Genomic DNA, 19067 nt, shown 5'->3' with positions numbered 1-19067 from the left:
AAATTAGCCTCTGGCACACTCGTATCAGAGGCAAAGAAAGAAATAGTTTCACAAAAGGAGAGAAGCAAGCGAGGGAAAAAACAATATTTACTGTTACATTGGGTTGATTTTGAATAGAGAATTTTGGCACTACGAACTGGGCTTTAATGGCACAGGCCACAGAGCCGTTGCCCGAACCCAGCTTCTTCCGGCCATGCACGCAACCCTCCTCTATCCTTTCTCTCCATTTCCCGCCATTTTTACCACATTTCAGAGAGTTTGTATAACGGTAACCTATGCGCAAACATAAAGCAAAACTTAAATCTCATTGCAGAAGAAGGAGGAGGAGGAGAAGGCAGATGTTTAGCAAGTCCATTGCGAGCACTTACTCACCGACAAGAAGTCGAAACTTTTTCCTAAACCTCCTCAAGAAATCCACCACTCTTCCTCAGCTGACCCAAACCCACGCCCAACTCATCCTTAACGGCTTCCGAAACGACCTCTCAACCATAACCAAACTCACCCACCGGCTCTTCGACCTCAACGCCACGTCTTACGCACGTGACGTCTTCCTCTCCATCCCTAACCCCGATCTCTTCCTCTTCAACGTCCTCATCAAAGGCTTCTCTAATACCCATTCCATTTCGCTCTATACCCATTTGAGGAAATGCACTCGTCTCAACCCTGATAACTTCACCTACGCCTTCGCTATCGCCTCCGCTTCGACCCTTTCAGATGAGAAAGTGGGGATGTTTTTGTACGAACATGCGGTTGTTGATGGGTATGGATTCGATTTGTTTGTGGGTACTGCTGTTGTTGACTTCTACTTCAAGATTTGGCGGGTTGAACTTGCACGAAAAGTTTTTGATAAAATGCCTGAAAGAGATACGGTGTTGTGGAATTCGATGATTTCTGGGTTGGTTAAAAATTGTTGTTTTGAGGATGCAATTCGGGTTTTTAGGGATATGCTTGAAGATGGTGGGATTCGGTTGGATTCAACTAGTGTGGCAGCAGTTTTACCGGCTTTCTCGGAGTTGCAAGAGTTGATTTCGGGGATGGAGGTTCAATGTTTAGCTTTAAAACTCGGTTTTCATTCCCATGTTTATGTGCTTACCGGGCTCATTTCTTTGTATTCAAAAGGTGGGGAGATTGAGGCGGCTAAGTTATTGTTTGGAGAGATTGGTAGACCAGATTTGGTTTCTTGTAATGCAATGATTTCAGGGTATACCAGCAATGGTGAGAGTGAGTGTTCAGTGAGGCTTTTTAAACAACTCCTTGGTTCGGGTGAAAAGGTCAATTCAAGCACAATTGTGGGATTGATTCCTGTGTTGTCTCCCTTTGGTTATTTAAATCTTACTAATTGTATTCATAGTTTCTGTGTGAAATATGGTTTTGTTTCACAATCTTCTGTTTCAACAGCATTAACTACTGCTTATAGCAGACTAAATGAGATTGAATCTGCATGGCAGCTTTTTGACGAGTCATCAGAGAAAACTCCAGCTTCTTGGAATGCTATGATCTCAGGTTACACCCAAAATGGATTGACAGAAGCAGCAATATCTCTTTTCCAGGAAATGCAGATGTCTAAAGTTGGTCCTAATCCTGTCACACTTACAAGCATTCTTTCAGCTTGTGCTCAGCTTGGAGCTCTAAGTCTGGGGAAATGGGTACATGGACTAGTTAAAAGCAAGAGTTTTGATTCTAACATATATGTGTCAACCGCTTTAATTGACATGTATGCAAAGTGTGGCAGCATTAGAGAGGCTCGACAATTGTTTGATTTGATGCTGGGGAAGAATGTGGTGACTTGGAATGCAATGATTTCAGGTTATGGCCTCCACGGCCAGGGCCAGGATGCACTTAGACTCTTCTCTGAGATGTTACATTCTGGGGTTTCACCAAATGGTGTTACATTTCTTTCTCTCCTGTATGCTTGCAGTCATGCTGGCTTGGTGAAAGAAGGAGAGGAAATATTTCGTTCTATGGTCCATGCTAATCAATTTAAGCCCTTAGCTGAACATTATGCCTGCATGGTTGACATCCTTGGCCGAGCTGGCCAATTAGAGAAGGCCTTTAAGTTTATAAAAGAAATGCCAGTTGAACCAGGTCCTGCTGAGTGGGGTGCATTGCTTGGTGCTTGCATGATCCACAAGGATAAAAAACTTGCTCATGTAGCTTCTGAAAGGCTATTTGAATTGGACCCAGAAAATGTAGGATATTATGTTTTACTGTCAAATTTGTACTCAGCTGAGAGGAACTATCCACTGGCTGCTTCAGTCCGACAAAATGTTAAGAAAAGAATGCTGGCAAAGATTCCTGGATGCACTCTAATTGAGATTGGTGAAACCCCACATGTCTTTACATCTGGTGACAGGTCCCATCCTCAAGCCACAGAAATATATGCAATGCTAGAAAAATTAATAAGGAAAATGAAGGAGGCAGGGTTTCAGACAGAGACTGATACGGCATTGCATGATGTAGAGGAGGAAGAGAAGGAGCTAATGGTAAATGTTCACAGTGAGAAATTGGCCATTGCTTTTGGTCTTGTTGTTACGCAACCAGGAACTGAGATTAGGATTTTTAAGAATCTTCGAGTTTGTGTAGATTGCCATACTGCTACAAAATTTATAGCAAAGATTACTGAGAGAGTCATTGTGGTTAGGGATGCTAATCGGTTCCATCACTTTAAAGATGGTGTGTGCTCTTGTGGAGACTATTGGTGATGAATTAATTATTCGGTTCATTGACTAAGATGGTTTGGAGAAATTAGCAAATCAAGATTGAGTGCTGTCATCCAACTGAGGCATGTCATTCAAGCCCACCAGTCAACTTGGATAGAATCGCTTATGCCAGAGTTAATGCTAGTGAATGCAATTAAGGCTATGTTTTGACGTTGCATACCTGTGTTCTATAATTGGCAAGTTTTCTAACGGTAGAACTAGGAGAATGCCAATAATATTCGGACCATTCAGTTGTTCGACATGAGCCTCAAGCTTCTGGTAATCTTTATATTTTCATCAGTCCATCCTTCCTGTTTCCTTAGGTCCTTGAAGAAATGTTGTGCACAAACAGATTGCGGAGTAACTTTTTCATGAAAAAGGTATTCTTCTTGCAATTTTGACTTCTTAGAGGATGTTCATTTAAACGGGAAAATTCTTTGTAACTTACTTCCATTAATGTACTTTTTATTGTTAAGTAATATTTTTTCAATAAGCACCATTTTTTTTATTTTGTTAAACTACTTGTGTAGTTGTGCTTGACATGTGTGTACCATTTTTGCGAATTACCATCAGTTTTTGTGTGTGTGGTGTGGTTCTGTAAGAAGTTGATACCATCAGATCTCATAAGTCAAGTCCTAGGTACCAAAAATTAGAACACACCATGTTTTTTTTATTACTTTCGTTTTGCAGTTATATTTTGATTATATTTTTGGAAAGCCCCAGTACTGACCATCATGACTCTTATTTTTCTTTTTTTCGTTCTAATGTTTGGACTCTGAAAATACATACTTTTTCTCCTCCTTTTCTTTTGACTCTTTCAATCCTAGTAAGAGTAAGATTCAATTTTAAACTCTTGATAAAATCACTATCAGTTGAAACCTTTATCTTTTTCTTTTTGGTGAAATTGGCACCTTCATCTTTTAAGTCTTATCTTGTAGATTACAAATGCCCTGTGATTGACATAACAATCATGCTATTGATCTTTCCAAGGAGCAAAGACAATTGGTTGCTTGTTCTAAACATTTGCCATTGCTTAAGCATACTCTCTCTCATAAATGGCATTACAGTCATTTGCTCAACAGACCATGCTATCTACACTGATAATTGGGTATTCACCCAACTAAGCTTTTCTCGTAAAAGTCAATGGGTTAGAAGACTCCTATTCACTCCCAATTGATGTTGCCAAACTCCAAAGAAAAGAAGAAAATGAAATTGTATACAGTTTGAGATGCTTGAATGAGAACATGCAATTTTAGCAATGAAACATAGGTGATCACAAAGTAGAACTATTTTCAATTCAATGACAAAACTTGGTACAATGCATAGCACTACACAAAAAATTTTCACTCTAACTTTATTCTTTGTTGTTCATCTCCATTTTGCTTGTTTCATACATCACATACCACATACTCGTAAGAGCAAGAATGTACATGTATAATCTTGAGAACCACGCATCAAAAAGAAAGGGAAAACAAATTTTTCAGCAGTTGATGCCGCATTGGGTCGTGTCTGGTCCCTTGGTTTTCAACACAAATGGATCAATTCGGACCCAAAGCAAGGAGAAGATTGAAGCCAATAGCACTGACCATATAACAACAATGGTTGGTGTCCTGTTCTGCCTCCCCATGAGACCTTTAAGGAACGGATAGAGATGTACAATCACCCAGAAGGAGAAGAAGAGCTTTCCAAAGAGAGGTCCCCAAGATTGGTATCCATTGTTTATGGCATCTGACACGCCTGCAACAACTCCAACTAGGTTGATGATTAAGACAGTGGTTGGAGGAATCAGGAGGGTTGTCCATTTGAAGGCGTACAATTCTCCAAACTCCTCATCATCTGTTGCCTTGGATGTGACTGTGAAATTAGTATCAATACCAGCTAGAACCTTCAGCAGACCTTGGACAACAGCAAACAGATGGGCTGAAATACCACCGATGACCCAAAATTGCTCGTTTCTCCACCATTCCTCAATGCTAACTCCACTCCACCTTAGCTCTAGAATACCAGTTGCAAAGATTGAAAGAAACAGGGCAATGAAGAATAGACTTGCAAAGGTGCTTATCTGTTGCAGGTGAGAACAAAGACCAAGTTAAAAACTAGCAGATAAAAGCTATTTAATCTTCCGTTAGCATTCCAACATCTATAGTTGAATTGATGAAATGAGAATCATTCTTTTACCGGTGGCATTATGAATTTATCTGTAAGCAAACAGATTGCTGGAAGGGTACAATAGGCAAGGAGTGGTAAGGACGTGAAGGGGTAGATGGTTGTGTTGACATATGCAAATCGCTCAAGCCACCTGAGATTTCCTCCCTTGAAGCCATACCATGCAGGGCAGTGACGACTAAAGAAGATTTCAACAGAACCAAGCGCCCACCGAAGGACTTGGTTGAGACGATCTGAGAGATTGATGGGAGCTGAACCTTTGAATGCAGGCAACTTTGGCATGCAATATATAGACCTCCATCCACGGCAGTGCATCTTGAAACCTGTTAGAATATCCTCTGTAATTGAGCCATAAATCCAGCCAAGCTGCACGTACACAAGACACAATAATCTTCAGATGATTATGTTTAAACTTGAAAACCCAACTATTCTATAAGCAGTAAGAAATATTGTTCTTCTTCGTCAATCAGCAGAAGTGGAATGTCATGAAATTTCAAGCGGTTGGCAGTACCTCACTACCCCATTCTGTTTTGTCTTCATAGCCACAACTAATTACATGAATGGCTTCTTTAAGCAGGGCTGCAGGGCTTGAGGAAGGAGGGACACCACCTTCGTCCATCAGGGTTGACGTCACAAAAATGGCTGACTGTCCGAATTTCTTTTCAAAGTTCATCTGGGACATCAATAACTCCTTATCATCCTCCGTTGCTGTTCATATATAAAAGATTTGAGTTAGGTGTGAAGGAACAAAAACTAGGGAGGCAGCTCAAAAATGAAAAACAAGAAAAGTGATCGTAACCACCTTCAAGGCTTGGCCCATTTGCATTTCCGCCGTTCTTAGAATGCTTATTATCCTTTCTGCGGCGTCCAAAGCAAGGGCAGCAATCACAGCTTACCATCTTTGGGCGCTTAGGGCCCTTGGGAGGTTCATAACCATAGAGTGCTTGCCTTCTGAAAACACATCCTGTGCCGACATATACAGGGCCTTGAATACCATCTAGACCTTTCATGTTAATCTGCAGAAACCAGAGAAAAAGAATTAGAAATTGATTCATTTTGTCCCTCTATAATCTTAGTGTACAAAAAACAAGCATAAAGCCCATTCTTGCTGCACTTACATCAAAGAAAACTGTGTTTCTATTGGCATATCGATCGTGCCTATCAATACCATCGAATCTTTGAGGGAATTGGACATAGCAGACCTTTCTTCCAATTTGAGGGTCCATCATGAAACACATAGCCTCTCTTACAGCCTTGCTGTTGTTTATGTAATGATCACAATCCAAGTTCAGCATAAAAGGAGCATTTGTAAGCACACCAGAGACGCGAACCTGAAATTTTACACAGCATTAACATAATTATTACCTCAAAAAGCAGGGCTTAGAAAGGAAGGGAACTTGAATAAAACACTAGTTCTTAAGATCTTTACAAGGGCATTCATGGCTCCGGCTTTCTTGTGATGCAGAAAACCAGGCCTTTTCTCTCGAGAAACGTAAACAAGGCGAGGAAGCTCGTTGCCTTCGGTATCATGGCCTCCACTTTGACCAAGAAATACTTGAATCATACCAGGGTGATCTTTAGTATTGTTTCCTGGCCATGGTGTCCCATCTTGCATGATCCACCCCTCTGGAGGAACCTTCTGGGCTTTTGCTACAAGTGCATTAATCCTAACCTTGAATTCTTCATATTCTCTCTGTTAAACACCAAGAAAATTTGAACGTTAAGTAAATTAGTTCACTGCGGCTTAAACTCAAAGGTATCTTCAGGAGTTCATGTATACAAACCTTCATAGCTCGGCGCTCCTTAACAAATGTGGGTTGGACTTTGTCCTTGAGATAATCAACTTTTAAAGTGAAGTACATCTCAGGAGCTCGGGGCTCTATAGCAAACTTCTTGCAGAATGGCACCCATTTTCTAGCAAATTCAGCTGTTTCGGACAATGCTTCAAAGGTGAGCATGGAAGAACCATCATCAGAAATGTAGCAAGAGATCTTATCCACTGGGTAATCCATAGCCAAGATCGATAGAACTGTATTAGCCGTAACAAGAGGGGGTTCCTTCATGGGATCGACCGTACTGACAAAGATATCTACAGGAACAAGCATATTGGGCTCACCTTCCCTCTCATACCTGCATCAGCCATTATAATTAAGTTTCATCATGGGAAAAAAAAATAACTAAACTGTAGGTGAATTGATGATTACAGTCATATAAAGGATGTTCTTGAAGCATTTAGTTTTAGAAGATGAATTATAACTATCCTCTGAAGGTATAAAATTTGATTTCAAGTTCTGCACCAAAGCTGTTTCAAATACTTACGGAGCTTCACTAGAAGGCAAAATCTATATACCTGAGGGAAAGGCGATCAAGATACGTCTCACGATCAATAGGGAGCCACTTAGGGAACTGATCAAGGATCCAAGAAAAGGCGAACCAGATTTCACAGATCACAGAAGTTAGCCACAGCCCAATTGCATCATGGACCGGGTTCAAAATTCGATAGCGGAGGAAGAAACCCAGGATAACTAGACGGGCCACAATCACCATACGATACGGATTGATCTTGCTGGATGCTATTGGCACCTTCCTTGACAGTGGCTGCCTAGCTTCATCAAGCCTGCAAGAAGTTCACATTAAAGAAGACACATGCTGGTTATCAAACTGGCTCGGGCACATGAGTTTCTTACATGCTAGCACTTGACAGCAATAAGTACTTACAAGGCCATGTCAGGGTCATTGGCGTCATCAGTTTCAGGACCCAGATTCCCTTGCTGCATCTTCCAATCATCCATCCTTTCTTTCCATCCTCCCTCTTTCTTTTCATCCCACCTTGCGCTTCCTTTTGTTTGCAAATATATTCAGTGCAAAACAAATGGTGAGACATTGTTTTTCTCTTTTGGTATGTTGCCTAGTCAATTTGCACTACTTGGATGGAAAATTTTCAGGCACATATACTGATCACATACATAAAAAGAAAATAATACAAGATTGAAAAAACATACCAGGTTCAGACATTGGATACGGATGCACTCGTTTATGAAGGGAAGAATTTGACATGTTCTCCCCATAAGCAAGAGCGCCTCCTATGGGGAATTCCCCACTCACCTGCAACAATAGAAAAAAGATACTATTATTAATGCATTTCAAAGCAACAGGCAAATATTTGCATTTTGTATTATAAATCTTAATGACAAACAAAGAACTTTGCTTACCTGTCTGGATCGGACACCAGTTATAACTGGTGGGATTTGAGGACTTTCATCATCTTCCGGGCCTCTTCCATAGCTCATCTTGCCATGCAGCATCGATTCTGCCACATTCCTATGCTTGTTCTGTTCATCATCAATGTTAAATTCATGTTCGATATCATCCACATCCTCTTCATCTTCATCTCCCTCCACCCTAGGACTCCCTATTCACAACATAATTCAAACAAAAAAAAATGTCAGTTGATCACTTCCTACAAGAATTAGTTAATAGCTGTTAATTTGCACCAAGCAGCTGTTTTGATAAAATATACCTTTGAGACGCTTGTATCTAGTTTTGCACTGAGGACACTGTTGAGTCCCTTCCCTCCTTTCATACTCATAGCAAGGCCTACAAACAGGGAAACCACATTCGTTGCAGGCCACAAAAAGATCTCCATCTACTGTCAGCCCGATCTCATCACCACAAATCTCGCACACTTGACCATCCAGGTTCTTCAGAGGTTTAGGCTGCACGCAACCACCAAAACACGATCAAAGAAAAAGAAAAACCAACTAAACTGTTTCATAAATAAAACCATGTTTTTTTTTTTTTTGCTATCTTTCTGCGTAAAACTATACCTCTTCATGGCCATGAATGACAACAAGTTCATTGCGGTTGTGAGAGCCGGCGACAAGTCCAGCGCTGGCTTCCATTGGTGGAGGGGAATGGAGGTGATGGGTGAGGAGTAAGGCAATGGAGAGGGAGTGTTTATGAATAAGAAGTAGGAGAAGGGGTAGCTGAACATACGTTGCTCTCTCTCTCTCTTACCTAATGTGTCCACGTTAAGGGATGGTGTCGTTGGTTGCAGAGTCTCCATTCCCTTGAAGTTAAGCTTTCCTCTATTTTTTTTTTCCAACTACCATCCATGCCCCCCCTTCTTTCCCGGCTTTTACAAGCTTCAAGCTTCAGCGACCTCCCATCTCTCTATTTTCATCATTTTTTTTTCTTCTTTGCCTCAATAATCTTTAATTCTTAAAACTATGATTAAATTCTAATGTTTTAACAATAATATATAGAAGGCAAAAATTACATTTGAATGTAAATATTTTATAATAAAATACATAATTAATTTTACTTTTTTATCTAGAATTATTTTCCTGTTACAATTAGTGTTATAGTTTAATTATTTGTTCATTTTTAATCATAATTGATTTTTATCTATTATATATCATTTGCTATTGCTTTTAATATATTTTCATTGAAAATAAAAAAAAATAAGTAACAAAAATAACAATCCAACTGTTAATATTGAATTTGCTGTGCAGTTTGTTTCAAGTATATTTTCATTGATTTACTTGGTGGTAATCCACGTAATAGATGGATTGATAGAGGGGTGACAGTGAAGGCATCCAAATTTGATTGGTATGAAATGAAACAGTAAATGTGATGTAATGGATCATAATCATTAAAATTTTGGGTACCGAGAAACAATTTTCCAACAGCATAACTTTGGATTATAATTAATGAATTTACACGAAGTTTATCCTACGACTCTGGCAGCCTAACATGAGCAGGGCTTCACCATCCATATATATATAGTCTTTGTTTAATTAGGAGGGGGATAGTACAGTTTGCTGCACAACAACTAGTGCATGCCATGGGATTAAAGCATTACAAAACCGGTGGCAGCCATGATTTGTTTGGAAGGGACAACTATCCTGTTGTACAACCCATCACTAAAGAGGCAATGGAAACACCAAGGGCAAGGAGGTTCCTCAATTAACTTAATATCTAAAATATGTCTTCAACAAGTGTCAATTGTGCTATACTAGGATGAAACTAGTAATCGTAGAGGGAAGCGGTTAGCAGGTGTCCAGGCAGCTGGCGTTTCATGCAGTTGGAAAGAAAATTGAAATACAAGTAAATTTGGACAGTGAGAGGGCCTCACATATACAATAAAAGCACAAAAACCCATTGCTTTATTTGGTGGTGAAAATGGCGATACAATAAAAAAAAACACACACACACACACACACACGAGGAGAATGAATGCTTGGAAAGGAAGAACTTAGAACCAAAGCTAAGGTTACAATCGTTAGGTGCATACGTTGAAATCTCTCCATCTTCTAGACTGCTTACTTCTTCCTACTTTATAAACAAAATTAAGCCCTCCGTTACGTATATAACACTAACAGCAATGCAATATAGTTTCTGCCTCCGCCTCTGCCCAGCAGATTTTTTTCTTATACTTAAAGCCCAAATTCCAGGATCATCTAATCTAATCTCATCTGATTTCCCCCACCCCCTTTTTTCCTTCTAGTTTCTATTCCTGGCGAAATAGATTTCTTCCAGTTTGGGAAAACAAAATGCTTCGCTCACTAGCACCACCCATTATTAATTTGGGAAGGCTTCCATGTGCGCTTACCACGTGCATATTTGGCAGGTGCAAGACAATTTACCTCCTCTTTACTCATTTTTTATGCTAGCTATGTTTCTAAAGTCACTGTCCAAATAATCTATTAGGCTTAAGACTAAGAGCCATCAGACCAAAACCAACAACATCCTCGCTCCTGTCTGGACTAGTCATCTTATTGTTATCTCTCTCATGTGGTTTACTATTAACCAAGATAAGTTGCTTCGACACTGGCACATAGTATTAATCTTCTCCTCCACAGTTTTCCCTCCCGGCCTCACAATGCATCAAGTCCCCCAAAACTAATATGGGTTAACTCCATTGGTAATTTCTTTTCTCCCTGTGAAGTACAGCACATCTTACCTTGGGCTTGAGGATCTGATCAAACCTATTTACCCCCGGAGAGATAAGATATTTCGCACCAAAAAAAGGACAATCTAATAGATTTACCCTTTAAGCTCAAGGTTGTACATCACTGAATTCACTTGGAACAGAAAAGAGGAATACCAAGAGAGAAATTCGATTGTGGTCCGATAAACTGTTATAAGCATTTGATGTAGACAAAGTTGCTTTGTTATTAAAATCTTAATAAACATTTGATACGGGTTGTGACACTAATATACTATACAAGACTTCCCAAGGACAAGGCCCAGTGCCCTAGTTGATGAACATAAATCTAACCGCCCACTGTTATACTGCCAAAATTCTCTTCGAGATTTAATCGTCAGACACCAGCTGAGACTTCGTTTTTGGTCGGTTTATCTTTTTTCTTTCCTGGATCTTGAGCTTTTTGCAGAAGAGCCTTATTTGGAACCAAAACTATGAATATATTCCTGTCTCTGAAGTTTTTGCTCTCCTCTGCTGCGAGCTGCAAACCAGAATGGACGTTAGAGTTTGGAGTTCAGAGAAGCTTTCAGGTAAAGCAATATGATCCACAAATACAACGAGAACAGACGCATTAAACAGCATAAAGATGCTTGAAGGGGACAAACAAAACACCATTGACAAGCAAAAACCCAAATACCACAATCAAAGAAGACAGTTGCTTATTAAAGTATAAGTTGTTCACTGATCATTCCCCTTTTATCTTATCATCCAGCCACAAATCTTATCTAATCTGCTAAAGAACATTCAATGACAATCCTCTGCTTGGAACTATTTGATGACATTTTTTGAACAAACTAAGTAGCATCCAAAACAAATGACCTTGGTTAAACTACGATGCAAGTTCTTGTGCTACCTCTGATTCTGGAAATGCTTAAAACATTTTCTTATTCAGCTCGGAATATGCCACCTACACATAATCATCAATTCATATTTAACCTAAAATCAATCTATAGTACTGCACTATTGGAAATTTGAGAACTTTATATGATGATTTTTACTCTGTTAATCTTAAAAGTTGCATATTCATTATTCAACGAAGGGAAAAGATATTTCATGAATGTACCTCCCCAACATCATTCTGGAAACGCCTAATGAGCTCCATAGCCATATTTCTGAATTCATTTTCTCGCCCTTTCAAGTTCACTATGACCTTAACCTGAAAGCATAGATCAAAATACTTCAGCGCAATTGAACTCCAAGGCATAATTCAAGCATGAATATGCAACTATAATAAGAAAACTGAAACAACCTTGTCACCATCTTTCAGAAACTTCCTTGCAGCTTTCAAACGTACAGAATAATCATGTTGATCAATGTTATAACTGTTCAAAACAAACAGAAACATTTAGAAAGGCCACCAAGAGCCCAAAAATAGCTATTCATTATAGCTTTAGAATGAAGTTCTTGATAGAAACCACAGTCAAAACCAGTTACCCTCTCAACTTTTTACCCCCCGGTGTTAATTAAGAAGATAGATCTGATAGAATAAAGGCAGTTATATATCCAGGAAGTAAATAGGCAATGTTGGACTCAACACTGAGTATTCCTCACCTCACTAAGATAGTACCATTGGCAATTTAACACTACCACAGTAAATGATCACAACTTTCTACCTCTAGTGTTAATACAAGAAGATGGAATGAAGGCACTTGTATATCTCGGAAGCCACTAGTGACTAGCCTAAAGCCCTATTAATATCAGACTCTTTCTTTATTTGCAGAATTCAACAGGGGATATACGCAGCCTCCAGATAACAGCTCAATGTAGGTCAAAAAGATATTAAAAAGCAGAATTATAGTTCATTTACCAAGTCATCAGTGTTAGAAAGCAAACTTAGATGCCCACTCATAAGATAATAGGAGGCAGACTGGGGTCATCAGTGTTTGAGAGAAAATTTTAACAGGTAGCAAATATCTATGAAATGTGCTTATGAAATAATTTTGCCACAAGAAACCTGTTTTGTATCTGTCAATGATAGTTTGCCACTAATAAAAACCTTGAGACAGAGTAATATAATAAACACCAAAAAGTTGTGGGCTTCAAAACAAATAACTACATTGAAGCATACTGCAAAACACATACCCCATTTTGAGCTCCTTCAAATCCATGCGATTGGCTGACAGTTAAAACCATAGTCTAGTCAGCATCCTTCCTCAAAAAGAAAAATTTAATTATGAATCAAAAAGAAACACACAGGGAAGTGCTAAATCCACAGTCATTCTGGCTGGCCCCACAGAATCATATCATACTGATATTAAATTAGAACAGAGCTAATTCGCCACCAGCCCGATGGTATATGACTTTAGCATTTCCCAAAGACAAAACTTAACAGAGAGGACATTCACACGCACTTTTTTTCTGCTGTAATTTCTTCTTCTTTTGCTGTTCATATTTATACTTACTGAGGAAAAGGTAAAAAGCAAGTATTAATACACTTTAAAGTGAAATTTCAAAAGAAAAAGATATATAGAAATTAAGACTTCTAATTTAGCAGTGTTTTTTAATATCAGCCTAATAGCGCTGTGTTCATTAAAGTAGACATGAGTAATAAATAAAGGACAGCATTTAGATATCAATTATGTAAAAATTTAGATTCAAATTTCAAATTCTTCAGTAGGGTAGATAAACAGGCCTGCTAGACTCAACTGATTGTTCCTCCACCCTACATAAAAAAAAATATACTAACTCATATTATTTCTCTCAAGATAGCATAAAGCATATCATACTTATAATCCATTATTCTGACAACTGGAGGATCTGCATCAGGGGATAATATCACCTGCAGAAGTGGTATTAGAACAAATTTCAGTGTCACCAATATGCAAAAGAAGTTTGAAAAAGCCTTTGCTTTCTAAAAGAGAAAAGAAAGAAGTTATGAGTTTCGATCTACTAAGCAAGGATGTATTGGCTATTTAAGTGAATTCTTATCACTTCAAAAGTACAACCAAAAACAAAAAACAAAGCAAAGCAAAACTGAGACAATTAACAGTTGAAAGTATACTACAATACCAACTTGAATGTCTCTACACAATCTTCAGCTTTCGATTCTAAGGTATCCACTTAGAGCAAATCAGATTGTATGTTGCCCTTAACAGAGACCAGTATTAGCACAATCGCATAGCTCAAACATGTAGTTGATTGTTTCCATATTAATTTCTTCCTCAATCATTTCATATCAAGTTTTCTCAAAAGAGAAATAAAATAATCTACTAAAGTGACCTGTAATGAACTTTAAGGGTATAAGCTAGCAGCTAGAGAATTACATAGCAGCAGAAAAATTGGCAAAACCAAAACCAAACAAGAATTAATGAATCCAATGATGATCATATTTAAAACTGACAAGAACAAAGGAAGAAGAACTACAAAACACTGAAACCTACTCAAGGATGTTTCTGAACATAAGCCTACTCAAGCTGCAAATATATAAGCAACTATGCATTTCTTGTTCTGCCTCTATCCATCTGTAAACCGGTGCAAGGTCTGCAACAAGGCTTTACTTGACCTTCATGTAGCCACAAAGAAGAAGAACTACAACAACCCAGATACCTAAATTATGGAGTCTAAATTACAAGCATAAAGCATCCCAACTAAGCCACTTCATTGCATTACATACATTCTCATTGTATATCACACAATGTAGGCAAGTAATAGGACCAATTGTACAACACAGAGATACCGAAGGCTCCATTACCTTTACTACTAGCTTTTTTCCATCCAAAAGCAAAAGCAAAAGGTGTGTTTATATATGAAAGCAAATAATGTTTCTGAATTATTAAATTGTGAAGAACAATGCACGATTCTACTTTTGTATGGAACAAGTACATCTGAATGAGTTTTACACTTTAGCTAATTTGCTCATTTTTAATCAAATATAATGTTTTTTCTACTATTTACTTTACACTTTTAGCCTTTTTAACCAAAAAAAAAAACGCAAATAGGAAAAATCAAGTAGTCAAAGCAAGAAACCACAAAAAAGGTGCACCGAGAAAAGCATTACCAAATCGAGCTCCGCATCTTCGGCCATTTCAACGGCCTGGCTTTTAGAAACTATCCCAACCTACACATTAACAAATTAAATAAATTTGAGAACAAAAATATACATATATATATTCAAGATAATGCACAAGTTGCCTTCTCGGCAGCTAAATATTACAAAGAGGAAAGATAAAAGAAAATCCCACTTACCATATTCTGCTGCTCATCAATAAGCCTGACAGAATCTGACCTACACCACAGCAATGAAGTAGGAACAAACACAGCCTTTAAACTCAATTCAAACACCAGAGAAACAAAGCTACTCAAAAGTTGCAATTAATCAAATAACATAAATAAATAAAAACCTAATGCCAGATATATCAAGGGCCTGGTCTTCATCATTCCGTCTGGACCGACCGGGACCTGAAAACCGAGAATCACCTCCGTAACGGGCAGTTATAGCAGCAGAGCAGTGAAGAGAAGAAGAAGAAGAGGAGAAACTATTGGGGTTGCGGAAATGGAGCCCAAAGAGCTTAGATTCGAGGGAAGAGAGAAGTAAAGGTATTGTTTTGGTGGGTCTAGTTGGGAGGGGCTTGAAAGGGAAGCTGGTGGTGATCCCAGCCATGGCTATGCTTTGGCTCTTCTGTGTGCTATGGGGAGTTTGGCACACGCGAAAATGGGAATATGCTTATCCTGAAAAACAAAGTTACGAATATTTGTGAGCTATGACTACGAGAGGCTGGACTTTTTGGGACTTTGGGCCCCGAAAAGGCCAACCCATTTAGCATATTGCTGTGATTTTGAAATTTGTTGTTTTATATTTAAACTAAATCAATTTCATTTAGCAATGAGAAAACTACAAGTGATTCAACTTGAAAAAGAGGAAATCTGCCAGTTATAATAAGATTCACTTAGAAAAGGCTTTAACTTGAACAATTTTACATGGAACAAAGACAGTACAAAACAACAAGAAGCACAATTAACTAGAAACTGAACTTAGACAGACACAAAACTAGCCCCCAACTGAAGCCCCTGAAGCAAAAGGCAAAACCTTTTTCTTCGCTTCAACTTCAATCCACCTCCTCAATCTTTGGTCCAGGGCCAGAACCAGACCCCGACCCAGTATATCCACCACCACCCATCGGCACATCACCATCAGCGGCACCACCCTGATACATCTTTGAAATTATGGGATTGCAGATACTTTCCAGCTCCTTAAGCCTGTCTTCTAACTCATCAACTTCAGCCAACTGGTTCCTATCAAGCCACTCAATGGTCTCCTCCACCGCCTTCTCGATCTTCTCCCTATCTTCAGGGCTCAATTTCGCTGCAAATTTCTCATCCCTCACCGTGTTCCTCATGTTGTAAGCATAATTCTCCAACGCATTCTTTGCCTCCACTTTCTTCTTCACTTCTTCATCCTCTGCCTTGTACCTCTCTGCGTCTTTCACCATCTTTTCAATCTCTTCCTTGCTTAACCTTCCCTTATCATTGGTAATTGTAATCTGGTTCTTAACACCAGCTGTCTTATCCTCAGCTGTTACATTCAATATCCCATTTGCATCAATGTCAAAGGTAACATTGATTTGAGGAACACCTCTTGGAGCTGGAGGGATACCAGTAAGCTCAAATTTCCCAAGCAAATTATTATCCTTGGTTCGTGCTCGTTCTCCTTCATAAACTTGGATCAAAACACCGGGCTGATTATCAGAATAAGTAGAGAAAATCTGTTCCTTCTTGGTTGGAATTGTGGTGTTTCTTGGAATCAACACAGTCATGACCCCACCGGCAGTTTCCAATCCAAGACTGAGAGGAGTAACATCAAGCAACAACAAATCTTGCACCTTCTCATCCCCTTCACCAGTGAGAATTGCAGCTTGAACCGCAGCGCCGTATGCGACAGCTTCATCAGGATTTATACTCTTGCAAAGCTCTTTCCCGTTGAAAAAATCTTGCAACATTTTCTGAATTTTGGGAATCCTAGTTGACCCACCCACGAGAACTACCTCGTGAACTTGACCCTTATCAATCTTAGCATCTTTCAAACACTTCTCCACTGGCTCCATACATTTCCTAAACAAATCCATGTTCAACTCTTCGAACCTCGCCCTTGTAATCGTAGCATAAAAATCAATCCCTTCAAACAAAGAGTCAATCTCAATAGTCGTCTGAGTAGTCGAAGACAGAGTCCTCTTAGCCCTCTCACAAGCCGTCCTTAACCTCCTCAGAGCTCTAGCATTTCCGCTGATATCCTTTTTATGCTTCCTCCTGAATTCAGCCACAAAATGATTAACCAACCTATTATCAAAATCTTCACCACCAAGATGAGTATCACCAGCCGTAGCTTTGACTTCAAAAATCCCTTCTTCAATCGTCAACAACGAAACATCAAAAGTACCACCTCCAAGATCAAAGATGAGAACATTTTGCTCGCCTTTTCTCGAAGCCTTCTTATCCAAGCCATAAGCTATCGCAGCAGCCGTTGGCTCATTGATAATCCTCAATACATTAAGCCCAGCTATGGCACCAGCATCCTTGGTAGCTTGCCTTTGCGAGTCATTAAAATAAGCAGGAACCGTAACCACAGCGTTTTTCACAGTATGCCCCAAAAAAGCTTCAGCGACTTCCTTCATCTTAGTCAACACCATGGATGAAACTTCCTCTGCAGAAAACTGCTTCTCTTCCCCTTTATAACGAACTACAATCATAGGTTTATCTCCAGGGCCTGGGATAACCCTGAATGGCCATAGTTTGACATCGCTTTGAACGGATGGGTCGGAGAAACGCCGACCGATGAGCCTTTTAGCGTCGAAAACTGTGTTTTCAGGGTTCATGGCGACTTGGTTCTTTGCTGCGTCGCCTATTAAACGCTCGGTGTCGGTGAAGGCTACGTAAGAAGGAGTGGTTCGGTTGCCTTGGTCGTTGGGAATGATTTCGACACGATCGTTCATCCATACCCCGACACAGCTGTAAGTTGTGCCCAGGTCTATACCTATTGCCTTGCCTTCAGTTTTTGTTGCCATTGTTGAAAGCTAAAATGAACGAAAGAAAAGAAAAAGAGTGTTACAGATTTTGTTGATATTTTGTGAACAGACTGCAGAATCTGAGGTGGGTCTGGGACGGAACTTAGTTTTATAGTGTTTACAGGAAAATTTATCCTAGAAAGTTCCAGAAAATTGCAGTGCTTTAGTGGAAAATCGAGGAAGTTCTGGTGAGACTCATTTTAAGGTAGAGAAAGGGATTCAATTACGTTGAATTTACCGGGTATCCTGCATTATCTGACGTTACTGTGGGATGAAAGGATGGGTAGTTTGGGGAAATCCAGATTATTTAAAATGCTGAGACGGTCGGGGTGTTAAATTCTTAGTTTCATTAGTTTTTGGAAGGATCGAGGCGAGCCGTTTTCACCTGTAGCTAAAGAAAAAACTATGGATGGAAACGGTGATGCGGTGTCAGGTGAAAGATGGGATTGACTCACGTGGCATTTGGTGTCAAACCAGGTTTTGGGTTGCGTATACGTGGCAATGGGCCAAGTTCAAGTGAACACTTTTAGCCTTTTGGGCAGAAGATTCAAGGTACACTTGCTTCTCCATTTCTCTACACCGCATCGTACAGGAGAATTATGGCAGGCTTTGACAAAATAAATAAATGAAAACAATATTAATAAGTTAATCTACTATCCGTAAAAATCATTTGTATTATATTTAATTCATTGTTTGTTAATATAACCATTTAATTCATTTGTCCGTGTAGGGGTGAGCAAAATCATTCTAAATGGAAACGAGTTTGATTTTTTTTTATTTAGTTAAAATGATTTTTAGGATATATGATTTAGGATATTCAATTCAATTTTCGATTAAAAATTTTTTCAACTTAATTAATCAAATTAATGGAACTGCTAATTATCAGAAATTTAATATTATATATTATCTATTAAGGTACTTTTTTAAGTAAATTATAATAATATTTTTGTATTAGATATAATAATTAAATTAATGTAATAACTTCCAATGCATTAAATGAAAATTTATCTTATACAATCACAATCGCCTCTTAATCAGCATAATAAATAGTAAAAATTGCCTTTTGCATAAATAAAATCTATTAATCAAAAGAGTATTAAAAATTATAACAAATGACAAACAAATTAAATTTTAATTAATGCAATTAAAATGTCACATTTATGCATTCGCTAAACCTTTGTTTACATCTTTTTATTGTGAATGCAAGACAAAAGC

The 19067-nt window shown here is 38.7% G+C and overlaps 4 protein-coding genes across 4 annotated transcripts; 1 reads left to right on the top strand and 3 right to left on the bottom strand.

The window, feature by feature from the left end:
• Positions 1–59: 59 nt before the first annotated feature.
• MEF29 (Pentatricopeptide repeat (PPR) superfamily protein) lies at positions 60–3906 on the top strand. Its single transcript, XM_018127801.2, has one exon. The coding sequence runs from the start codon at positions 276–278 to the stop codon at positions 2700–2702; it is 2427 nt and encodes an 808-aa protein (XP_017983290.2). The 5' UTR covers positions 60–275; the 3' UTR covers positions 2703–3906.
• Positions 3907–4039: 133 nt separating this feature from the next.
• On the bottom strand, positions 4040–8853 carry IRX3 (Cellulose synthase family protein). Its single transcript, XM_018127787.2, has 13 exons — positions 8693–8853; positions 8386–8581; positions 8078–8277; positions 7868–7970; positions 7584–7704; positions 7216–7482; positions 6650–6995; positions 6295–6558; positions 5984–6196; positions 5668–5881; positions 5377–5573; positions 4878–5231; positions 4040–4761 (listed from the first exon to the last, which is right to left on the bottom strand). The coding sequence occupies exons 1-13, from the start codon at positions 8765–8767 to the stop codon at positions 4180–4182; spliced, it is 3132 nt and encodes a 1043-aa protein (XP_017983276.1). The 5' UTR covers positions 8768–8853; the 3' UTR covers positions 4040–4179.
• Positions 8854–10968: 2115 nt separating this feature from the next.
• On the bottom strand, positions 10969–15534 carry LOC18589004 (Translation initiation factor 3 protein). Its single transcript, XM_007013793.3, has 9 exons — positions 15195–15534; positions 15040–15079; positions 14852–14911; positions 13581–13633; positions 13206–13255; positions 12937–12970; positions 12104–12176; positions 11918–12010; positions 10969–11335 (listed from the first exon to the last, which is right to left on the bottom strand). The coding sequence occupies exons 1-9, from the start codon at positions 15452–15454 to the stop codon at positions 11192–11194; spliced, it is 807 nt and encodes a 268-aa protein (XP_007013855.2). The 5' UTR covers positions 15455–15534; the 3' UTR covers positions 10969–11191.
• Positions 15535–15732: 198 nt separating this feature from the next.
• Positions 15733–18056, bottom strand: LOC18589003 (heat shock 70 kDa protein). Its single transcript, XM_018127806.2, has one exon. The coding sequence runs from the start codon at positions 17850–17852 to the stop codon at positions 15900–15902; it is 1953 nt and encodes a 650-aa protein (XP_017983295.1). The 5' UTR covers positions 17853–18056; the 3' UTR covers positions 15733–15899.
• Between the last annotated feature and the right edge of the window lie 1011 nt (positions 18057–19067).

The sequence above is a fragment of the Theobroma cacao genome, chromosome 9 (assembly GCF_053813885.1).
Source record: "Theobroma cacao isolate CCN51 chromosome 9, ASM5381388v1, whole genome shotgun sequence".
Taxonomy (NCBI): Eukaryota; Viridiplantae; Streptophyta; class Magnoliopsida; order Malvales; family Malvaceae; genus Theobroma; species Theobroma cacao.
The sequence above is the reverse complement of the archived record's forward strand: the minus strand, read 5'-3'. Positions and strand labels throughout refer to the sequence as shown.